This window comes from Onthophagus taurus, chromosome 1 (assembly GCF_036711975.1).
Source record: "Onthophagus taurus isolate NC chromosome 1, IU_Otau_3.0, whole genome shotgun sequence".
In the NCBI taxonomy this organism is placed as follows: Eukaryota; Metazoa; Arthropoda; class Insecta; order Coleoptera; family Scarabaeidae; genus Onthophagus; species Onthophagus taurus.
In genome coordinates this window covers 38569986-38594699 of record NC_091966.1, presented here as the reverse complement: position 1 = coordinate 38594699, position 24714 = coordinate 38569986, and the positions used below count along the sequence as shown (strand labels likewise).

General features: G+C 34.2%; 1 protein-coding gene and 1 long non-coding RNA gene across 2 annotated transcripts; one reads left to right on the top strand and one right to left on the bottom strand.

Moving 5' to 3' along the window:
* Positions 1-15207: 15207 nt before the first annotated feature.
* LOC111429323 (uncharacterized) lies at positions 15208-16134 on the top strand. Its single transcript, XR_002708181.2, has 2 exons — positions 15208-15531; positions 15605-16134. It is a non-coding gene; the product is annotated as an uncharacterized lncRNA (long non-coding RNA).
* Positions 16135-17482: 1348 nt separating this feature from the next.
* Positions 17483-22059, bottom strand: LOC111429322 (cytochrome P450 4C1-like). The gene is made up of 5 exons (XM_023065202.2): positions 21668-22059; positions 21417-21614; positions 20863-21365; positions 17895-18132; positions 17483-17838 (listed from the first exon to the last, which is right to left on the bottom strand). Exons 1-5 carry the CDS (start codon positions 21816-21818, stop codon positions 17501-17503), a joined length of 1428 nt encoding a protein of 475 aa, XP_022920970.1. The 5' UTR covers positions 21819-22059; the 3' UTR covers positions 17483-17500.
* Between the last annotated feature and the right edge of the window lie 2655 nt (positions 22060-24714).

Below are 24714 nucleotides of genomic sequence, written 5' to 3'. Positions count from 1 at the left end.
GTAATATTTAAATATAATTTTTGGTGTATTAACTTTCTGTTATAGCTCTTCGATAAATGTTGCGTTTACTATAAATATTAACCATACTTCAACATATTCTGGTGTTCTTCTCTGTCAATAAAAATGTTTAAAAGTTAGCTAATTAATTTGAGCTTTATTTTGGAAAGTACGCAAAACAATTGCTTTTTCAAAATCGACTAGAAATTACGAAATAAAACTTTTTGTGGTTATAAAGGAACGTTTGTGGTTATGTCATACCCAATTATAAGCTTCCAGGATGGCCACTTTATTTTCTATAAAACTTCAAAAATCCCCTATTTGATTTGACGATTCTTGAAAATGTAATTACTGAAAAAAAATGTTTTCTGCAAACAGGTTGGGAACTAAGAAATGAAACTTTTTGAGGTTATAAAGGAATGTGTGAGGTTATGTTATAGCAAATTATAAGATTTCAGGGTGGCCACTTTATTATATATAAACTTTTAAAAATCCCCTATTTGATTTGACAATTCTTGAAAATGGAATTAAAGAAAAGAATGGTTGTCTCCAAATCGGAAAGAAATTAGTAAATGAAACTTATTGAGGTTATAAAAGAATGTGTGAGGTTATGTTATACCCAATTATAAGCTTTCAGGATGGCCACTTTATTTTCTATAAAACTTTAAAAATCCCCTATTTGATTTGACGATTCTTGAAAAAGTAATTACTGAAAAAAATTGTTTTCTCCAAACAGGTTTGGAATTAAGAAATGAAACATCTTGAGGTTATTAAGGAATGTGTGGGGTTATGTTATACCAAATTATAAGATTTCAGGGTGGCCACTTTATTATATATAAACTTTTAAAAATCGCCTATTTGATTTGACAATTCTTGAAAATGGAATTAAAGAAAAGAATGGTTGTCTCCAAATCGGAAAAGAATTAGTAAATGAAGCTTATTGAGGTTATAAAAGAATGTGTGAGGTTATGTTATACCCAATTATAAGCTTTCAGGATTTCCACTTTATTTTCTATAGAACTTCAAAAATCCCCTATTTGATTTGACGATTCTTGAAAATGTAATTACTGAAAAAAATTGTTTTCTCCAAACAGGTTTGGAATTAAGAAATGAAACTTTTTGAGGTTATAGAGGAATGTGTGAGGTTATTTCAGGGTGACCACTTTATTATATATAAACTTTTAAAAATCCCCTATTTGATTTGACAATTCTTGAAAATGGAATTAAAGAAAAAAATGGTTGTCTCCAAATCGGAAAGGAATTAGTAAATGAAACTTATTGAGGTTATAAAAGAATATGTGAGGTTATGTCATACCCAATTATAAGCTTCCAGGATGGCCACTTTATTTTCTATAAAACTTCAAAAATCCCCTATTTGATTTGACGATTCTTGAAAATGTAATTACTGAAAAAAAATGTTTTCTGCAAACAGGTTTGGAATTAAGAAATGAAACTTTTTGAGGTTATAAAGGAATGTGTGAGGTTATGTTATAGCAAATTATAAGATTTCAGGGTGGCCACTTTATTATATATAAAGTTTTAAAAATCCCCTATTTGATTTGACTATTCTTGAAAATGGCATTAAAGAAAAGAATGGTTGTCTCCAAATCGGAAAGGAATTATTAAATGAAACTTATTGAGGTTATAACAGAATGTGTGAGGTTATGTTATACTCAATTATAAGCTTTCAGGATGGCCACTTTATTTTCTATAAAACTTTAAGAATCCCCTATTTGATTTGACGATTCTTGAAAATGGAATTACTGAAAAAAATTGTTTTCTCCAAACAGGTTTGGAATTAAGAAATGAAACTTTTTGAGGTTATAAGGGAATGTGTGAGGTTATGTTATAGCAAATTATAAGATTTCAGGGTGGCCACTTCATTATATATAAACTTTTAAAAATCCCCTATTTGATTTGACAATTCTTGAAAATGGAAATAAAGAAAAGAATGGTTGTCTCCAAATCGGAAAGGAATTAGTAAATGAAACTTATTGAGGTTATAAAAGAATGTGTGAGGTTATGTTATACCAAATTATAAGCTTCCAGGATAGCCACTTTATTTTCTATAAAACTTCAAAAATCCCCTAATGATTTGACGATTCTTGAAAATGGAATTACTGAAAAAAATTGTTTTCTCCAAACAGGTTGGGAATTAAGAAATGAAACTTTTTGAGGTTATAAAGGAATGTGTGAGGTTATGTTATAGCAAATTATAAGCTTCCAGGATGGCCACTTTATTTTCTATAAAACTTCAAAAATCCCCTGTTTGATTTGACGATTCTTTTAAATGGAATTACTGAAGAAAATTGTTTTCTCCAAACAGGTTTGGAATTAAGAAATGAAACTTTTTGAGGTTATAAAGGAATGTGTCAGGTTATGTTATACCAAATTATAAGCTTCCAGGATGGCCACTTTATTTTCTATAAAACTTCAAAAATCCCCTATTTGATTTGACGATTCTTGAAAATGGAATTACTAAAAAAGGTTAGGAATTAAGAAATGAAACTCATTCAGGTTATGAAGGAATGTGTGAGGCTATGTTATACCAAATTATAACATTTCAGGGTGGCCACTTTATTATACTATATAAAATTTAAAAAATCCCCTAGTTGCTTTGACGATTCTTGAAAATGGAATTACAGAAAAAAATTGTTCTCTCCAAACTGGTTAGGAATTAAGACATGAAACTTTTTGAGGTTATAAGAGAATGTGTGGCCACTTTATTATACAGGGTTGTTTAAAGGGTACTTGTTTAAAAATATCAAGTAGGCAGGTGTCATAATGACAAATATTTTCATTGTTGTGATTTTGTCCGTATTATTTTCGCAAACTAAAACAATTATTGCTTAAGTAATAACACAATGGCAAACTACATAAATGCCGAAATGGCAGACATGCATTTTGTGTACAGGGTGTCCCAATTTCGATGTCCGCATAGGCTATCTCCGAAACTAAAAGAGATAGAAAAAAAGTAGCTTACATGTCATGATCTCGTTTTTCGAGAAAATGTTAATGCCGAAAACTCTGAACAGCTATCGTCTTTTGTTTTCGCCCTATCGGCAAAAACTGAAAATTCTGCGAAAACGACAATCGCGAATATCTCACTTATTATCAAAGATGGAGTATTATAAATAAAACATTATATGGGCAACTTTTCACGAAGAATTCAGTGGCGTAGGTAGAATTTTTTTCCCATCTTTTATTTTCGAGATTTTAGACGTAACTTTATTTTTTTAAATGGAAACCATAGTTGGCTATGAGCTAAAATAATTTGTTATTTTCTTCTGATAGCAAATATATATAGTTTGTGGGGTATATTTCTTATAGTTATTGAATAATTAACAAAAATTCATTTTATTCTATCTAAAACTATTGTATGTATTTAAAAGTTAATGTTGTTATGGTGATAACCATACCATGATGGAAAACATTGTTTCCAATTATTGCCAAAGTTTGTAGTAGTATTTAAAAATTCACTAACAACTCTGGCATTATGTGCTGGTGCTCAGTCATATTGAAAATATATCATTTGAGACATATTTAATGGCAAATTGTCGACCAAAGGCTCAATGTGCTGCCTTAATATATTGAGGTATTTACCTGAGTTTACATACATTGAACCCCAATCTTCTTTGAACACTCAGAGACTTCATCGGTATGATGACGGTATGATGGTCCAGATGACATTTTGAGCAAACATCAGATTATTTAATTTTTCTAAATATCATCTACAAAATTCTAATCTTAGATCGACATCTCGGGCACGTAAATAATGAGTAAGCCCCGCTTTGTATGGTTTATATTTATTTTTCTTTCATATTCAGGAGCAGCGGCTGTTGGGTCAGACGTCTTGTTCAATTTCTCTGCAAGATGTTGAAGGATTTATCGCAAGTGAAGCCAACACATTGACTTCATCCTCTTGCAGGTCATTTTCGTATGTTTTTGCACATGGTTTGGGGAAGGACCAAAAATCTATTAAATTTTCTGCTAATTGGCTGAAGGTTCTTACGTGCGGTTGTCTTTTTTCCGGATACCTTGTGAAATATAATTCCGCGGCTAACGTGGCATTCTTATCTGATAACATATAGGATTCCATCATGTTACATTTTTCATAATTTTCGTAATTCATTGTAAAGTTTTATTCAGTTTTGTTATACTTTGACACTGTGCTGGTACGAAGCACCAGCACATAATGCCAGAGTTGTTATCGAATTTTTAAATACAAACTTTGGCAATTATTTGATACATTATGTGCCATCATAGTATGTATGGTTATCACCATAGCAACATTAACTTTTAAATACATACATTGGTTTTAGATAGAACAAAATGAATTTTTGTTAATTATTCAATATCTATAAGAAATAGACCCCACAAACTATATATATTTGTTATCAGGAGAAAATAACAAATTATTTTAGCTCATAGCCAACTATGGTTTCCATTTAAAAAAATAAAGTTACGTCTAAAATCTCGAAAATAAAAGATGGGAAAAAAATTCTACCTACGCCACTGAATTCTTCGTGAAAAGTTGCCCATATAATGTTTTATTTATAATACTCCATCTTTGATAATAAGTGAGATATTCGCGATTGTCGTTTTCGCAGAATTTTCAGTTTTTGCCGATAGGGCGAAAACAAAAGACGATAGCTGTTCAGAGTTTTCGGCATTAACATTTTCTCGAAAAACGAGATCATGACATGTAAGCTACTTTTTTTCTATCTCTTTTAGTTTCGGAGATAGCCTATGCGGACATCGAAATTGGGACACCTGTACGGTCGAGCTAAAAGAAATGGGTTAGAAGTTCGAAGGCTTTACGCTAAGCTATATCCAGAACGTACACTACCTCATCACAGCATATTTGCGCGTATTCATCAACGTCTTCGAGAAGATGGACATTGTTCAAGAAGAATTGTCGATTGCGGACGTTCACGAGAAGTACGTAATGTAGCACTAGAGGAAGAAGTTCTTAATTTACTTGAGAACTCTCCCACAATCAGTACAAGAAAAATTGCTCAACAAATAATCGTAAGCCATTCCAGCGTGTTTAGGATTTTAAAAGAACAACTTTTGTATCCTTATCATCTGCAACGTGTTACCGCGAGATTTTCTACCTCGGTTAATTTTTTGCCAATGGATTCTTCAAATGGTTACACAAACCCCGCAGTTTTTATGTCATATAGTAGTTCATTACAGTTTTATCATTAAATGTCTAGGCAAATACTATTGGACAAGACAAATAGTATCTGTCTAAGCTTGTTTTAGGCAAATACCATTTTTTCGATACAACAATACAATATAGAGTAGGTATCTGTTCACAATAAAATAAAGTAGTAGATATTATTAAGATAAGTAGCATGCAGAATGCTTGGGATTTAATTTACGTTAGTCAGAAATATTTTTTAAAAGATTTACTCGATGCATTTGTTATGTTATTGATAATAAAATTTATCTGTGGACAATTTGTTATTGTGTTATGAGTATTCGCAATTGTGTAATATAAAAATGTTAATGGAGAGTTGTTGGAAAAATATTCAAAAGTATTTTAAAGGTTTAATCAATGTTAATTATTATATGCAATTAAACATTTGCTTGCGATATATATAAACTTTTAAAAATCCCCCATTTGATGTGACGATTCTTGAAAATGGAATTACAGAAAAAAAATGTTTTAAAAATCGATTAGGAATTGAGAAATGAAACTTTTTATGGTTATAAAGTAACGTGTAAAGTTGCATTATACCAATTTATAAGCTTCCAGGGTTGTCACGTTATTTTATAGAAAATTTTCATAATTGCTAAAGACCTTGAAATATTTTTGAAGTCAGAGGTTTTCAATTTCATTTGATTAACGGATTATTTGTGCTGAGTAAAATTTGTTCTTTGTTTTTGAGACATAATGGTTATTGTAGAATGTAAAACCAAGAACAATTAGCATTGCAATTCAGACAAATTCGTTTTCTTCTGGTGAAATTTCTTTAATTAAACTCCAAACGTTTGCGGGTAATTAACGTTTATTTTATCACTGATAAACGAGTCGATTTAATTATACCGTTCTGACTACTCAGGTTTCGCTTGAAACGCCCCTAAGGATTCTCTTGGAAGCTGTACAAGACAACAAGGGGTAATCTAGCACAAGAAAAATTTAATTAATTGAACAATTAAACACGATTTTCTATGAGTTATTTTTTTATTTATTGCAAAATAAATTTCTGTATTTATTGCAGGATTTTTTAACTGTTTATATACATAGTATTAATCCATAGAATTGATGTGTAATATTGATACATTTTATTTAAAAAGCTTAAAAATAACAACGGGGCAAAGTCGTAGGTTTCCGTGTGGAAATAACACACAGTATTCGAAAAATCGATGTTACCCCAACCTGATTGATGTATTTATAAACAACACCGTCTATAATCAAAACAATGTCGTCCGCCGTAAACCCCGAACCTCGCCCGTCAAAAGCACTGTACGGAGAGAGCTTTGGCTCGGATTGACGTATCGCGATTTATATTCGAACGCTGCAAAGCTCGTCGAATTGCCAGCGAGCTTTTGTTTAAATCTCTCTCCATTCTATTAAAATACAATTATTCACCCTATATCAAAATATTTGCATCTATCAAGGGATTATAAAAAAACTAGAACTGTTTAAAATTCACTTCTTTTATTTTCGGTTTCTTCATTTCCGAATAATAAAAGCTCCCGTCGGAAACAGTCGCAGCAACCGCAACGGCCGCAAAAGCAACACAAAAAAAAATTATATCCGAGCTTATTGAAACGCATCCGCCGTCAGAGCGGGTTTTGAGCTTTAGCCCTATAAAGCTAAAACTCAAAACGAGCGTTGGCGAAAAGTTTTGATTTCCGGACAATATTAAAAAAAAAAGTAAAGTGGTGGGATGGTCACGAATAATCAACGCTGGGTCGAATTAAAGTTGTTTCCGGCCCTTCCCAATTTCTGGTTGAATCGATTTTTGCTTAATTATTGCGTGCGTTTAATTCCATACTTTTGCGTCAACATTGCACGCTATTGCGAACCGGTATCAATTGTGCAAATAGGACCTCTGTTTGCGGTCGATAATTATTTTTTGCCTTCGACAGACGCCAGCACGCTACAGATAAATAATATCAATCTGACTGGATTTTTTTGAAGGGCTTGTGTAACAGGTAATGTTTGTATTTTACCTACTACGATATTCAGGCAAATAGTTCGGGATTTTGAAATTGAAACTCGTGATTGGATACAAAATTAATTTACCACCATTTTTTTTTAATCAAATACGTTACGTTATAGATTAATTAATATGCAGGATGTTCAAAGTCATCGATTTTTTTTTTTAGTTTTTAATAAAACGCTTGGAAAATGAACTGAAACGGCCTATACTCTACTTTCTCGGACTTTTGTATGGGACTGATAGAGGAAATCGGAAAATCCTCTTTGCTTGATCGGAAGGAGGAGAAAAGATACCCTACCTTTAAAGCGTTCGATTCGAAACTCTTTTGGCGATATCTCGAAAACTAATGTATTTGGTGAAGCTCTTGAACCTCCCGAACAAAGTTGTGAGACAACAAAGTATTGCACGGTGGTGGATACAAAACGAATTTTTGTGTTATGTGTGTTAATGTACAAAGTATTTTGATGTTTTGTATTATATGAAGTTTTATTAACAGTTTATTTTAGTTATACAATAAATTGTTATTGTTAAAGTAAATATTGACCTCACTTCAACATAGTCTAAAAATTATAAATAATAATAATATTATAAATCCCCGATCTGATCTGCCTGAGGACTACAGCTTTTCGAACATATAGAAGGAGGAGATATCCGTTTTCGCTACCTCTGCCACCTGTGTGTCGTCTGGAAGTTGATGACCAACTTGCAGCCGCCGGCATTATAACCGAGTACCAGTTCGCGTATATGATGGGAAGAGTTGCAGGTGACGCGGTAACGACAGTAATGGAGATGGTAACAGGAATATGTAGTGTCAGGACCGCGTTTAACTATGTACCCTGGAGCAAGGTAAAATGCGCCTTTAAGTAATTATGAGCCACAACTGCTCTCCTCCCAAATAGAGAACAGAGGTCAATGAGTTGTGGGGTATTACAAAGATCCGTAGTGGGTGGTTATGAAATCTGTATGACAATAAAATTCTTGCTTTAAAGCAAGAGGAACGAGTCAGAATCGTGGGCTATGCGGATGATCTTGCTATTGTAGTGCAGGAGACAATGAAAGAAGCAATAATTGACAAAGTTCAGTATTCCATCAAAAGAGACGCTGAATATCTTATAAATATGAGCCTAAGAAATAGGAGAGGTAAATTCGTCATAGGGGAAGCCATAAGTAAGCAAACCGTAGTAGACGTAATGATAGACGAAGTTAGACTATGTTGGTTGGGTTGGGAAAAAAAAAATAGACTACATTATCGCAGTTCGCAATGCTGAAGCGGATCCCGGCTGTCTGTTTTTGAAATACATGGAATTGAGGGAGAAGTTTTATTGGTTTCCACAACACCCTCTGTAAGCGTCACCAGTAGGTTTTGGGTGGGTAACGCATTTTCTGCTCCTAAGTGCCAAAAAGAGTTGGCTTGGGTTGGCTTTTTTTGATCCTTTTTTTGATGTCTATGAGAACGTAACCACATAAAGTTGTAATGACAAACACATTTACGAGAGTGATGCCAAATGTTGGAAGTCTTATGTTATGGAGAAGACGACTGCTGATGATACAGCAGGGTGATCATGGGACATATTAGCTATAATCCTAGAAGACTGACCATATGAGTAGCATCTGCTTATAGAACGGTATTTGCGATAGCTATAAAGCTTACGGAAGGAATATTATCTATGGACTTGCTGGTAGAGGAGAAAACGGATTTATACAGGAAAAGAAAACAGCACAGAACAGAAATTATAATGAGATTCATGTGAAAATGTAAGAAGAGATTGCCAGATGTAGAGAAATGAGTATCGAAAGATTGCTTAAGAGATTGATCACTTTTTGACGCAGGTTCTTAGTGAACACGGGATTTTTAAGAAGTTCAAAATCTTTGTTCAAAATCAGAAAGGGGAGAGCGAGGAATAGTGCGAGGCTACGTTAAAACCGAATAGTAAGGGACTGAGTTACTTCGTATAGCACCTGAAGGTTCACCAGTTCTTTAGGGGTAGTTATTAAGCAACTCAAGTGTTAGTTCTTCAGCAACCCCAGTTCGGGGTGATTTTCTTTCAACCTTTAGTCATCATAAAATGTTAGCGCAACCTATGATAGAAATGACAAACTAATAAACATTTCAAATTGTCAGCGCCACCTATGATTGGAATGACAAACTAAAATGTCAGCACCACCTATGGTTGAAGTGACAAAAATGTCACCGCCATCTATGGTTGAAAAATTTTTAAGTACATAACTAACGGTGGTAATTAGGAGATATTTAAATTTTAAAAAATTAATAAATAAAAAAGTTTATTTGTTAAACAATTCATAACATTTAACGTCAATTGATTACTTAATTATTTATTTATTTACAATTTATGGGTACAGAAACAGGACAAACCTGAATGATATGTACCACGAAAAAAAAATTTACAATAAAAAAAAGAAAACGTGTACCAAGGGAAAAGAATGAATAAAGAAAAAATCAAAATTATCAAAATTAAGGCGAGCAATTCAAAATAAAATTAAACATGAGATTAAACTACAACACAGATACATAAGTATCTATTGTGAGGAACGATATACCTTATTGTTAATTAGCTTACCAATGTATTGTAATATATTAGGGGATACACAAATGTTTTGTTGTGAAAATTAAAAAAAAAAAAAGAAACCTAAACTAAAAACACCGGAATTCAAATATTATAATATATATATACAAAAGAAGATAAAATAAAATAAAACAATAATAATACAATAAAGCAAAAAAGCCAAAATGTAAAATAAAATAAAACAATGCCTAATAGTAACGGCGAAATTAAACATTATACAAAAACAGAACCAACGAGCTACCAAAACGTAGGAGGCAATTCGAACTAAAATTATGAACTAAAAACATTGCAAGACCTCGATCAAGTATCTAAGACAGTTGGATCACATGGGCACAAGTGGACCAAATAGCCGCATTAAATTGCCCCTTAGCTCGGACATAACCATTTTTCAAGCAGAAGTACTCACTATAAACTTCTGCACCGCTTTGTACTTACAAAAGGGACAGAAAGGTGCATCCATAAACATTTTCACAGACAGTTGGGCCGCAGCCCCCCTAATCAAAGAGTGTACCAGCAACCTGAGAAAACTCGCTAGGGGCAATGATGTTACTCTATGGTGGGTTCTGGGTCACAGATATATTGAGAGCAATGAAAAGGCGGACTAGCTGGCCAAAGAAGCAGCAAATAGGCCCTTCATTGGACACCAACCTGATTGTGGACTACAAAAAAACCACCTAAAACAAGTAATCAACAGTTGGGAGGCCTCAAATTTAGCGATATTTTCCATCCTCCATGTTCACCTTTATATTATAAATTATATGTATTGAAAAACAATACATATAATTAAGGCCTCAAAGATAGCCTTATGCTGGAAAGAACTTCCAGGTCACAGACAACCGAAGAGTATGATATCTCTATCGCAAAACAAATCCAAAGAGGTTTTATGCCTCAGCAAAGAGGATCTAAGGACGGTCTCAGGTTACCTGACCGGCCATGTTCCCCTAAAATACCACTTCTTCCACATTGGACAAGCTGAACTTGTCGACTTTGCAAGGACGAGTCAGAAATATCTGAACATATACTGTTCAATTGCGTCGCTAGAGGCCGTCTAAACACAAAATTTTCGGTAAAACTCTCTTGACACCTACCGACATAAAGGTTCAAGACCTCAGGGCAATACTAAGGTTCATCAAGGACCTACATTTGCCCTAAATTTTGGAGGGCTACAGTTACGATAGATGTTATAGGTCGCGGTAACAAGAGGGGCCGCTCCCCTCAGCCCGGCAGCAATAATAATAATAATAATCCCAGTGCGGGTTTTTCAACCCTTGCTCACTCTGAAATGTCAGCGCAACCTATGATTGAAATGCCAAACTAATAAACGTTTGAAAATTTCAGCGCCATCTATGATTGAAATGACAACAATTTCACCGCCATCTATGGTTGAAAAAATTTTAGCACTAAACTAACTGTGGTAATTAGGAATTGTTGGTTTCACATGAGAGATAAAGAAGGTTTTAGTTCAATCTATACAAATTCCTGGAACATTTACAAACACAACTTGAACGATGGCTCAACACTAGACAGCAAGTTGTCAAAGTTATAGGAACAAAAATTCTGCATCAATACCCATCAACAAACAACCAGTTCTAGACGGACTTAATAAGTTCACCAATTTCTCTCGTTTATATCGCAGAATATAAGGAATATGTTAATGTACACATGTTAATGTAGATGTTCAAATTAATGTACAAATAATTTCTTTTGAACAACAAATTTGATTTTTCTACACACGCTTTTGTTTTAATTACCTTTGTTACTGTTACACTAAAATAACTAAAACATAGAATTTCATTTCAATTTAATAACAATGTTTATAAACCCAACGTAAAACTATATTCATTTGTTTAAAATATTATTAAAATAAAATTTCTTTCATTTGTGTAAAATAAAACCAATGTAATTTTTCCGCGTTATCATCAATTACAAATTCCTTTGACGTAGTCGTTCTATTTCTCAGTGGTGGCAAAGACACAAAAGTTTTATTTGCCTGGTTTTTCCTCGGAGACGCTCGGGGCAAGACACGGAGGGAAAGGTGTCCGCTCGTTAGCAAAGTCGTTAAATGATGGAGTTTATAACATTGCTCTTCTACGGCGTCGCGACGCCCTTTTATTTCTTTCCGTCGCGACGGCAGCCGGTCGCCGCCTCCGGATCTTTTCCGACTCCTCCGCTTTCTCATTATTTTTCCTCGGTTTCCGTGGGGCAGCTCCTAATGAGCCTGTCAACTCGAAAGCTTTTGTTTTCAGAATGCACAATTTAAATTGCCATTTGCATTTTTATTGTCTCGTACATCGTCAGGGACGTTCTTTTTTCGGCTACGATTTCGGATCGCTTGCAAAGTGTTTCCACGACAACGATCACGTTGGCGACGCTGACGACGTGGAGGATAATCTAAACCCACTATTATGTTGGTCGTTCAGGCCATAAAAGTGATTTAGACGTCGTCGAACTGTGTGTGGCCCACTTAAATTAGTATCGAAACACATGCATGTTTCAAAAATGAAAATATCTCTATGTGATGGTGAGTTAAACAGCATGGAATCTCATCAGCATTCATTCGACATATTTTATACGAGCTGTTGACGATTGTGCACAGTACTAACTCCATTTAGAGTCACGTTTCGGGTGTGGGTTTTGTGTTTTCTTCCCGTGTGCCGCAACCGGTTAAATATGTACCGGTCGCACGCAGAATTTCGTTAGTAAACAAAGTTCCTGAAAGGGCATCGTTGCTGAGCCTGGTTGTTCCACACCGTGACGCCGCGTCGGTAGTTCCCGTTGTTCTCAAAGTTCTAATTCGCTCCCTTTTGCACAATGGCCGTCGGTCCGCATTAAGGGTATTTAAATTCGAGTTTCAGTTCTATGATGGAGAGGTTGTAATTTGTTTCTTTCGTCGTTTATATATGCAGTTCAAAATAACATTATATAATATGTGAAAATTTTAGATAAAAATATTTACTTGTTGAAACAGTGATGCGCAACTAACCACATTACTCTTAATTACGACTCCGAATGGACTCATAAATTGCAAGAAAATAATTAACGCTAAAGTTTACCCCACTCAATTTAGCCTTGAGTTAATTTCCACCCGGTTTACGTAAAAATTATACACCATTAATCTAAAGTAAAGCCAACCAATTCTATTTTGTGGCGAACGAATAGGGTCGGAAACTCCTCTAGAAAATGAGGAAGTACATCAAATGTGTGTTTGTAAATTAAACTCATTCCGAAATTGCTTTAATTTATTTACGGCTTTAAAAAAAAAGTTTTATTATTCATTTGTTGGTATTTAAAAATTTAAATGATTACGATTGCTGCCGCAATATAAAGCGTGTAAGTGAAAGAGGGTGATAAAAACTCGTGCCAATCCAAGCGACGGAAAATTATTAGTATTTCCCGGGCGTGTCGGATGTAAGTGGACAGCAAGGAGAGGGCGAAGCGAGGGGTGTTTTTCGGCAGGATTGTTTCGGGACAGGAACGCATGACACAGCCGGCAGCAGCGCATACTGCTCTGGACAACCATATTTATTGCAGTGAAATTTAAGCGTGTCTGGAAGGTTTATGGTCAGGCCGGATTGCGGAATGCACGATTTGTGAGCCTCAAATTATGCACATATTAGACCGGATGCCATGGAAACGTTGGTGTCCCGGATATGCGCACTCCACTTCTTTCGTCGTCGTCTTGGTAAATAACGCGAAGGGGAAACAATTGAATTGCTAACGTGAAAAACTTTTCTGCGCGAAAGGGGAAGCTGGAATGTTGTTTGAACGTTTGCCGGACCATTTCCAAAAGATATCACGTTACAGTACGCTATTGTAAGCGACAATCGAAGTTATGTATGAGCACAAGTGGAGGGTCTCTATTATTATTCAGTAGGGAAACTATATTCATTTCGAAACGTATATTTTACCCTCTATACTGGCTAATGCTCGTGACACGTTAATGAATCCTTGTTAAAGATATTAGTGTTAAACTGACCAAATCTAAATTATATATAGGTATTCCTTGTATCTATTCAGTTTTATTAAGAAAGTTGTCATACAAAAATAAACAGAAATATTAATTTAATATTACAAATGACAACGAAGAAAAGTTAACCGTGAACCTTACATATGAACCAAAAGCTGTGATCCCAACCAAGATAATTGCGTCCAGATGTAGTTTTAGCCCTCCAAAGCTACACTTCACCTTAGCATAATATATACCGAATACTCTTCCATAAACGCAATGATCTCTTCGACTTTATCGACGGCGATAGCAAGGATGGTGGGTATTAAGTATCAAATACCAAGTTGCGCAGACATGGAAGAAAAGAAGAAGAACGCAGAATGAATTAAACAACAGGCGCGTTCCGTTTGGCGTTCTCTAAAATAAGGGAAGGTGTCTTACAAAAAGTTCAATGATACATCGCCAAGAAAGCACGTTTCTAAAAAGTACTACCAATACAAACACATACATTCCTATATAGCCCCAGCAACTGGAAAGTCCATGAAACACAATGCTACTTTTGCCATTATTGTTTGAGACTGATAAAGTATTCTTTAATTCAACTGGGTGAAAGAACCACCGTTGAAATCAAAAAATGCTGTTCTTGCCCAAACACCATTTTCCACATACTCTCAAGCCTTTGGTCCTCATTTGAAGAAAACAAGGAGTCGGCAATGCGGCTCACTCTGCTTAACACTTCAAATTGGTATAATTTTACCAGCTCTTTCGCACCTATCTTGATGTACCACTTAGTACTTAAGTACTATGTTCTAACTACTCTTACATATATGGAAAAAGTAAAGAAATTTCGTACTACTCTTACATAGTTGCTCGTGACAAATGCAAGGTGTAGGTAAAAGATAAAAACTGTTAGCTTATAATCAACAGAAAATAAAGAATTGAAATCAAGATTCAGTAATTTAATGGTATATAAGTAAATATTTGACAAATTGAATGGCATATCAGAGCAAATGACGCGTAGCAATGTTTTGAAAAGACATAGCAAGAAGGTGAACGTAACATAAATTTTGTGATACTTTTATTTGAAGAAAATAGCATCAAAAAGTTTCTGTAGAACCAAGAATGAATCTTGAATCTCCTTTAAATTCACCATGATTTTGAAAGATAATTACTGTTAGGTTAAGTTTAGACGATTTCTTAAAACCGAAACGTAAAACTATATAATATAATATATTGAAATATTTATCGCTGAAGCAACACACATGTTTGTTCACAAAGAATGTGAATGCAATATGAAAAGTATTTTTGGCATCATTTGTGTTACTTTAAGGTTTAATGGTAAAAAGAACACAACAAAACTAGAACAGTAATCAGAGGCGAAAATTAATTAAAAATGTCAGCAATACTCAACCATTGTTACGGTTGGAGTTGATTTTAATTTTTTTTTGAGGGTTTTTAAATGATTTTCAAAGCGCAATGGTTTATATTAGTTTATTTTATTGCTCGATGCAAAATTGAAAAATTGTATTCTATTTTTGTTTGAAAACATGTGGCGTGACGTCGAACTCGGAAAACCAGTTTGCGCGTGGACGATTGGTGCATTTTTCTGAAAAGAAGAGTTGAACGAAAGGTTTTGGGGAAGACGTTCGTTTAGAGTAAAGTTCTTACTTACCTTAGAAAAAGGGAATTTATTGAGCGATTATTCTATCCCAGTGTAGGGTGGTGTGTTTTTTTTTGAGTATTTTTGGTTAACATCATCACCATTCGCTTATGCGGAAGTTATAACCTTTCGAAAAGAATCTGTGGAAACCGACCAACAACTAAGGTTTGTACACCATCTTGGCGTGAATTATCGATTTATCTGGAAACAAAAATTTATTTAATATAACTGTATCTAGGTTTCAACTTATACTAGTTTTCAAGATAGTACTAGTTTCGAATTTATTAATCGTACTTAATTAATCAGGAGCAGATTAACTGGAGATCTTCATAAGTGTTTACGTCATCGCTAGCGTGGTAACCTGGTGAACCTTGGTGGAGACCTAAAAAAAAGAAGATAAACCAGATAAGTTAATTTAACTATTTTAAATTACGAATCAACTTACTTGTGTCGAGTAACTAACATTGAATTCTTTATTTCGGTATTATCGTGATTTCAATAATTCAAGTTAGTAAATATTTTTTGTTTTGTTTTCTTTATTTTGTTCGAGATATTATTTAATTTTTTTTTATGCATTTTCTTAATGTTGTTGTGAGGGGAAACACAATGTAATTACACAATTAATGTTAAGCTTATGCGGACCAGAGTTATTTATTTTTGTTATTGATTTTAAAAGGTATTTTGCATTGCTTTGGAGTTTGAAATTTCTCGCAAAAATTTCTGGCGCTCAACATTTAATAAATTTAATTCGTATTATATTTTTTTTTACATCACTGTTTTATTTACTCACACCCGTCTTCACTGAATTAGCCGTAAGCACCCGCAATAGGGTTACATATATTTTTTTTGTGTCACCATAAAATTCCACAATTAACAAAATTGTGATGAGAACCATGCAGTAAGATTGAGTTATAAGATATATACCAAAGAAGTTCAAAATGAAATGGGAGATTGAGGAAATGAAAGATCTAATGAAAGACAGTTATTGAAAAAACGGGCAGTGTTGTTAGCAATAAAACTAAAACTAGAAACTTCCGGGTTACACCGTGTATCTCTAATATTATACCAAAAAGAAGAATAAGATTTGTATTGCCTATTTTAAGATAATGTTTTAAATTTGTTATTATAGTTACGTTATAACGTTATGACTTTGTCTTCTACTATCTCCATCAAACGCAGAAGCAATAAAGTTATTTGATGTTCAGCGCTAGCGTAGTTGTTCACTTTCTTTTTAATATTCGTCTACTTAAGTTTATGGAAAAATTGAATTGGAAGTGTTCATATGAATTTTCTGCCTGTCTGTATTCTCTATGATAATATATGTAAACAATAACAAATTTAATTAGCGGTCAACATTATTGGATGTTAGAGGAAAACATCCTCTAATTTCGGAAATACGATTGAAGCAACACATCATTGATCCTGCAACGTCAAAGGATACAAGTTGAAACGCAAATGGTATCCATCAGTCGGTTTATTAGCGAATCAGAGTTGATGTTTAGCAAATTTGCGAGAGCGGTTTGTGCTAAAATCCGCCCGTGTTACTCTAACGTTGGCTAAACGGCTATGTGTATTTAAAGCGCAGTTTATATGCACCTTTCCGGAATAGGTCGACCTAGACCGCGGTTCGGTTTTGTGTTACCCCGTTTGCGTTCGCAATCCATTCGACCCGATAATGAATTCAAACAGCCGATATGCGTTGTCGGTCCTAAGCGGATAGATTGCTAGCATCGTATCGGCCATTTCCTGTTGATTATGAGCTACCAGTTGTTTAATCTGTGTACATGTATTTTGATACGTGGGTTTTAGATTCTTTTGAAATAATCGTCACGTTTGTTTTGGAACAATTCCGGAATGTACGAACGATATATTATTTTGATACAAAGACGCAGAGAGTAATCCAATAAACCATGCAGCGGCCAGGCGCGCTGGGATTATATGACGTTGAAGAGATTTATGTCCACATCGGTCATAAAGCAGGGTCCTGCAGATTTCAATTAAATTCGGTCAAGTGGAACGGTGCGCCGACGTATATATTGGTCAATTAGTTGGGTGTTATTCGATCGATACCCTTTGGTCAACTACAATTATTAACGCAACTATTGATGGAACTATGTTGATTGTGGTTTAGACTTTATTGTAATCGTTTTCTAAATACTACAGGTATACCATTTGTACTTCTAAAAAATAAATCGGCCATAAATTCAATTTTATGATCAACGTGTACAATCTCGAATTCCCTTATAATCTTTATTATAAATAACTTCATTGCAGTATAAGCAATAAATTTTCCTGGGCATCCTTTCACTCCGTATCCAAATCCTAAAAACGCTTTTTGAGATTTTGAGGTAGCATTTTCTTTTAAGAACCTCGTCGGTTTGAAACTTAAAGGATCTTCGTAATTTTTTTCTGATGTTAATATACCTGGGATGTCAAAGAAAACTTGGGTATTTTTTGGAATTTTTGTACCACCTAAAAATGATTATTATAAAGTTATTTATATCACATTTTTTCATTCTATTATATACCTATTTCCATGTCATAATTAGTTATTCTATCTAAAAATGGTACTGACATGTACAATCGAATCGATTCTTTTATAAAAGCATGCAAATACGTCATTTTATTTATGTCGTCCATGGTTACTTCTTTTATATCGGTGCCAATAATGTTTGTAACTTCATTAAAAAGAGTTTGTTGAATCTCCAAGTTTTCACCAAGATTTCTTAATGCCATTGATAATGGTCGAATAGTTGTTTCATGTCCCTGAAATAGAAAATATGTTTGTATATTATTTATTCAAAACAATTAAAACAGATTTATTTTGGACTTTATGTTAGAATGTAATGTATTAGTTGGATATGGTTCTTTTTCGCATATTCTTAAAGTTGTTCATCATATAACCAATTTTATTTTAAGATCTGGTTGTATTCTATAATTTGAAGTGATCCAAATTTCATGTCCAGTGCTCTTTTTCTTGTTTACATAAACTTTTCACCTCAAGTTGGTGTTAAGTGTCATGTCTAAGTTCCATCTTTTGTTGTACTCACATATACCATCACTGGCAGTCTGCAATATTTGCGAATGTAGCCAGTATTACATACAGTAAACATCGAAGGACACTTCTCTGAAGTACTCTTGCTTGCACTTCCCTTAAGTCTGAATATGTGTAATGTAGTTTAATCTTAAAGGGTATGCTGTGTTCGATGTTAAGGTTTCTACAACTTGTTTTAGCAAGATTTTATTCAAAAAAACCGATTATAAAACTTTTTAAGATGAAATTTCCTCTCCTAGCATCTGTTCGCAGCAAGGCTTTTTTATGTGAAGACTGTTGATTATTTAGGCGATGAAGATAAAATTTTTCTTTTCTTGTTTATATTTTACTTAGCTTTATATTTAGTTGCTTGCGTGTGGAGAAAATATGTTTTTTCATGTAAGGCGACTATCGAAGTACATACCTAGGTATTTGGCATATTCTGCTTTTGGTATTAACGTTTGTTGATGTTCACAGAAGTATATAGTTTCTCTACGCATAGAAAATGTGGCATTAATTATTAAACTCAATGACTTTGATTCGCTGCGTTGCCATTCACTTCTGAATTATGTTTAAATTATGTTGTAGTATCTATTAGCATTTAGATCCTGATTAATTTGGTCAAACAGGAGGGCAGTGAAATATGAAGAAAGAATAGAAGGGAGGCCAAACTGCGGGATCTTGGGGAAGTGTTGGAGGGAAATTAGAGAGGAAAAAGTCAGATATGGGAAAGGAGACAGAGACAACTATTATAGACGAGCGGGCTACTCGGTAACTGAGATAAATAGTAGACGAAGGGTGGGTAGGGAGATGTGGAGGGAGAAATAAGGACCGAGATGTGCAGAGACAGGAAAGAAGACCACAAATAAAAGAGGGAAGGTATAACAAAAGGTACAGGGACATAATTACGGAGGGGCTGCCTAGATACTTGTTACTGGAAGGAGATGAGGAAGGAAAGAGGTTGGTGGCTAGGTTCCGTTGTGGAAACGAGGAGAGAGCTAACAGATACTGGATGGCCGATGAGGAGAGGTGGTGTAGGCTATGCAGGGAGGAATGGGAAACGTTGGAACATATGTTGAATGGGTGCAGTGAGTTGAGGGAGGAGGAGTTGGACCCAGGGCAGATCTTAGGAGAGGGGGGAAAGGGGAAACGATGGATGAGAATGGTCGTGGGGGTGAGGAGACAAAGGGATGGATGAGGGGATGATTGGGCCGAGGAGCCGATGGTGTCGAAATAGAGGAAGAGGGTAGAGGGTGAAAATAATATTTTAATAATGTAAAGAATTGTAGAAGTGTAGACAGATTGTTGTATACAATAAACCCTTAATTAATTTGGTCAATTATCCTATGAACTTAGCCCGTAACTTAGTTTTCGACGACCTTGGAGAACAATCTTATGGATCTATACGAGATGATCTCTTCTGGCTTTCTTTCTGGACTGTAAGTCATAATGATTTGAGCAACTCTCTAGGTATTAGGGAAATAGTTTGTTCTTAGGATAGCATTAAATATGAAAGTTAATAGTTTGCAACATTTTTAGATAGCTCCTATGACATTTTTCCAGTAATAAGGTTAAATCATGGAGCCTTTTTATATTTATTTCATTATGACTTGTTTTTCTTTCCATTAATTGTGAACAATGAGACAGTTCGATAGGAAATGGTACGTCTAAGGAGCTAGTTATGGCAGTTTTTGCCATGGGATTTTCTTAGTTATTTCTAGTCTAGAAGTTATTCTCATCTCATTGGGGGTGGGGGGGGGGGGGTGTTTTTGTAAGATTTTCTAGGTATTTTTAAATATTTTGGTTCTATTCCTCCTATATTAAGTTCTGGTCGATAGGCTTTTTGCCATCTCTTCCGCCATTGTCATTCTTCGGCAATCTCTTTTTTGACTGATGAAAAAGTCTTTCCCTAGTAGTGTTTCATAGTCCAGAGTTGCATGCCAGGCTGCTTCTATGTGCAGCTCAAATTTTAATGGTTGACCTAGCGAGATTAGTTTATATAATTCTCTGAATGCACCTCAATTGGATTTTTTGATTGTTACCATTGAGTGGTCTAAAGACAAGAAAAAGCAAATTTCTGCTGTACGTTTCTTTACATCGATAACATCTCGGATTTTTTTTGTATGTTGGTTCGCCAGCAGATATTTTCTGCAAGTTGTTTGCTTTCATTGGTTTAACTAATTTGTTGTTGTTAATCTTGAACCCCATTATTATAGCGTAATAATCACTTTCTGCAACAAACTTCTTTCCAATTATGGCAGAATACACGTAGTGTTTATTTTTGTTGTTATATTTCGGTGCACAGTGTATGGCTGACATTGTTATTGGCCCCAGTTATACTTTGCTCTTAAATTATTAATAGATTATTGAGTGCTTGGGCATATGATAAAATGTTCGGTTTAGTTTATATTAAAGTAATATTAAATGGCTTATTATCTTTAATTGTTAATAATAAAACTTACCCCTTCTATTAATGTATTTAAATTATCAACAATTCTTCTTTCAGGCATTCCATTTTCAATCATGGCACAAATTAAATTAGATTTGTCCCTCAAACTTTCGTCAATCCCTTTAAACTTTTCTAACCAATTCCACACAAATTCCATTATTTCATTGTGACACTTCCTCATCGATTTATAATTATCACTAAATTTATGTAGAAAGCCCACATATTTAATCGAATTCATCTTCTTCATTAACAAATCGAAATAATCTTCTTTATTTTTATTATATTTTTGAATATCTTCTTTATTTATTTCAACATTGGGATGATTAAAAGTTTCTACTAATACGTCGATAAATATTTTATGAAATTCCTTTTCTATATAAATAGGCTTTTCTAGATTATTTCTTATAATATCCAATAACTTGTTATATCTTTCGTCATAAATACTTAATTTTTCTCCTATATACTTCATGTTTAATGTTTTTGTTATTATCTGCTTATCTTTCATCCTCTCCTCATCTACAAATTAATCATTTAAGAAAATTAATTAATTAATTTGGTGTAGAATACAATTCCCGTTCAAAGTAATACTCGTTTCTATAAAAGTTACTTCCCCAAAACTAGGTGTTACAAAGTGATCGTTTGCTTTAAAAAGTTTGTTGCAGTACTCCATATCATTAGTAATAATCAAAGGTGGGAATGGTTTCATCCAAACTTTTACAATTGGGCCATAAATCGTTGTTAACGACTGCAAATAGGCGATTATCCCTAAAAATGTCGGAAAATTTTTGATTTAATTAAGTTATAAAACATCAACATACCTTTTGATGACGCATTAAAATATAATTCTTTAATTAATTGAAAAGTAGAGGGGCCGGGAAGTTTGTTGATACCTTCATATTGTTTAATATAATTTTTATAGGTGAATATCACAAAAATTATAATCCCAAAGACAAGAGTTAATGTGATCATTTTCGCATCAAAACCAGTAATAAACAAGGTCAATGAATGCGATTCAAGTTAAAGGTCACATTGTATACGTTGATAATTTGAAATTCCGAGAAGATATTGCGATGTGGAATATTCCCCGGACAGTGTACAATTCAGATACAGGAATACGTTCTCGAAAAATCCCGTTAGGAGCTTTCTTGCGCATACGATCAACCTCCAAGCGAGGTACGAAGAAAAATAGAATAATTCACCGGAAATAAAGGGCATTCCGCGGGTAAAATATATTGTTATGGAGCAGAGCCAGGAGTCGCGAGGACGTTTTATTATGGGTATGTCAAGAGGCGCAATATAACTCGGGAAGCATCTGTCAGGGCAGATTTTATTACAAGTCAACCACTTCACATTTTTATCCTGCACGCCGAACGCATAAATTTATATATAGGGCCAGAAGACAGAAGGAAGTCGAGGGTGTGGACGAAATTTTTACATTACGATTTATAGAAGGCCGACAATTCCCTGTCTTATATCTTTATGTTACACACTTCCACCTGAGTATTAAAATTTATGGGACCCTTTTATTGAGTTTAAAATTTTAATTTGTTTTTAAAAACGTTCATTTAAAACAACATAGTTTTTACTTTTTACTGTTCACCTAACACGTTTTACCTCTTATCTGGCCTTGTCGAGAAATGATGTTGAAAAATCACTCCGGGGTCACAATTCTCGTTTACCAAACTTCGGCCGAGTTCTAAGCTTGGGTTCTCCTGTCGGGAATATTGCACTTAGCGCGGGACATATTTAAAGCTCCAAGCTTTCGACAAGGGGACCGACTTAAACTCGAACTTATCGCACTCGAGCGACTCGATTTTTTTTAACATCCTTTTTGAAGCCGATATTTTAGCAACTGGATACTGTAAATTCCATTACTTTCAACGTCATTTTCACGGTTCTCCCACTGGGATTTTCGTTTATTTACCTCCAGTTCATTTTCAAGATTGGCGAAAGCGTACACAGAGAACGAAAAGAAAAAATAAATGGTACTCGTGTCGTCGGTCGTTGGCTTCTATTTGGCGCCCAACACCTGTTGGTATTTTCTGTAAGAATTTGTTAGTGAATTGCGAAGAGAAAACTTTATTTCCTTCAAATGTTTTATAAAGAATATTATCCGTACATAAATTTAAACTCGTTAAATAGCATTAAAAGATTATCTCAAATTTCGCCTTTCTCTAAAAATTTTCTATACTACGAATTTTGTATGAAGAAGTAATATTACTTATAGTAATGACATAGAAAAGCACTTAGCTCCGGGAGGGTGCACTCATTCACATAGATATAAGTTCTTCCAGAAGGGCCATTTGGAAGACTGCCTCCTGCCGACGGCCAAACCAAAAAGCGAAAGAGACCTTTTTTTGGGAGATTTCCCAAGCGGGGTATTAGGGCAAGACATTACGGCTCGCTTAAGGGGGGCAAATCGACGTCTAAAATTTTATCGACTCGGTCAATGACGGATTAGCGTGCACTCCTGCTTCCGGCGGCGATCAAATCCTCTAATCCGCGGATTGTATTTTTCCTCTAGGTCATCCCATTGAAAGGAAAAAAGATCCCTTCTGGCCTACACAATAAGATAAATTGTTTCGTCTCTAGGGTGATGGAGCGCATCACGATAATTGAAACTCGAAATTGAACGACCGATAATCAAACGAATCTAAATCGACATTCGCTCTTAAGAAAACGAATAACTTTGCGGTTACTTTCTAGTCATTCACCATGTGTTACGAAGTGTATGGCGTTTTAATATTTAATATCTTAGAAATGTTTCACCAAGGAAATAGATAATCGATAGCAATTTACTTGCAACACCGAATGTATATTGGTTAATGTTATCTTACAGCAAGTTGAAGGTAATTATACCAATTAAATGATACCCAACAAATTTATCATGTACACAATCATTCATATCAATTATTATTTAAGATTAATAGATCTAAAAGTGAGAGTAATTGTTGATTTCTCTTATACAAGGTGAAAAAACAATTAAAAGACTATTTTAAATTAAATTAAAATTAGTAATTTAGAAATCCCAAAGCGATGCCCAAAATACGAATTAATTAGTAATTAATGATTGAGGCAAATTTCAAAAAGTAATGTTGAAATTATAAAAATCGCCTATCCTATTTAGGTTATGAAATAACTCTTGCAACATAATAAACATTCTATCAGGAAACATAAAAGTTATTGCTTTGGTGTGGAATAGAATTTGTAAAGACAAGTTAAGTAATAGTGCGTTTTTGATGAGGTTGTGATAGATCACAAAAAATAACGATGAAGTTTAAAAAAACTCTTAAAGAAAATATGTAGCGTTTATAATACGTTAAATCTCTATGAATATAGAGAATAGATTCTGGATCGTGATCATACACTATTACAATTCTGTCCTAGAGCTGCTAGTAGTTTTACTATAGGTATTTGTATCTAGCAAAATGTTTATCTTATGCTCGTTTTCTCTATAACCATGGATAGAAACTACATTACTTTAGTCTGCAGTCAAAAGAATTATATAATTCTTTCTTTTGTGCTACATAGAATTTTTCTGTCACCAGCCATCAAGTTGAACTTTGGTTTAACTAATACTTTGGTAATGTATTAGTGTAGTGCGAGAAATCACGCGTCGGGGAAAAGAAAGTTCAAGGAAATCTTCTCCGTATGAGCTTTAGTGTCGTCCTCCTACAATCAGATGCTGTCAATGTCAATTTCATTTTCTTCAAGATAAGGATTAAAAATTCTTGAACCATAGCGAGATACCGCGCAGAATTAACTGTCACTGCTTGTGTTTTCTCTCATTTTGTAAAAAGTAGGGCCGAATTTTTCTGAGTTTTTAAATTCCACATTACACTATCACTGTTGCGTTGTATAGAGA

Coding starts and splice junctions, on each gene's coding strand:
- LOC111429322 (XM_023065202.2), bottom strand. CDS start 21,818: ATGATCACATTAACTCTTGTCTTTGGGATTATAATTTTTGTGATATTC. Junction 21,366..21,416: donor TATTACTTTGAACGGGAATT/GTATTCTACACC, acceptor ATTAATTTGTAG/ATGAGGAGAGGATGAAAGAT. Junction 17,839..17,894: donor TAATTATGACATGGAAATAG/GTATATAATAGA, acceptor AATCATTTTTAG/GTGGTACAAAAATTCCAAAA.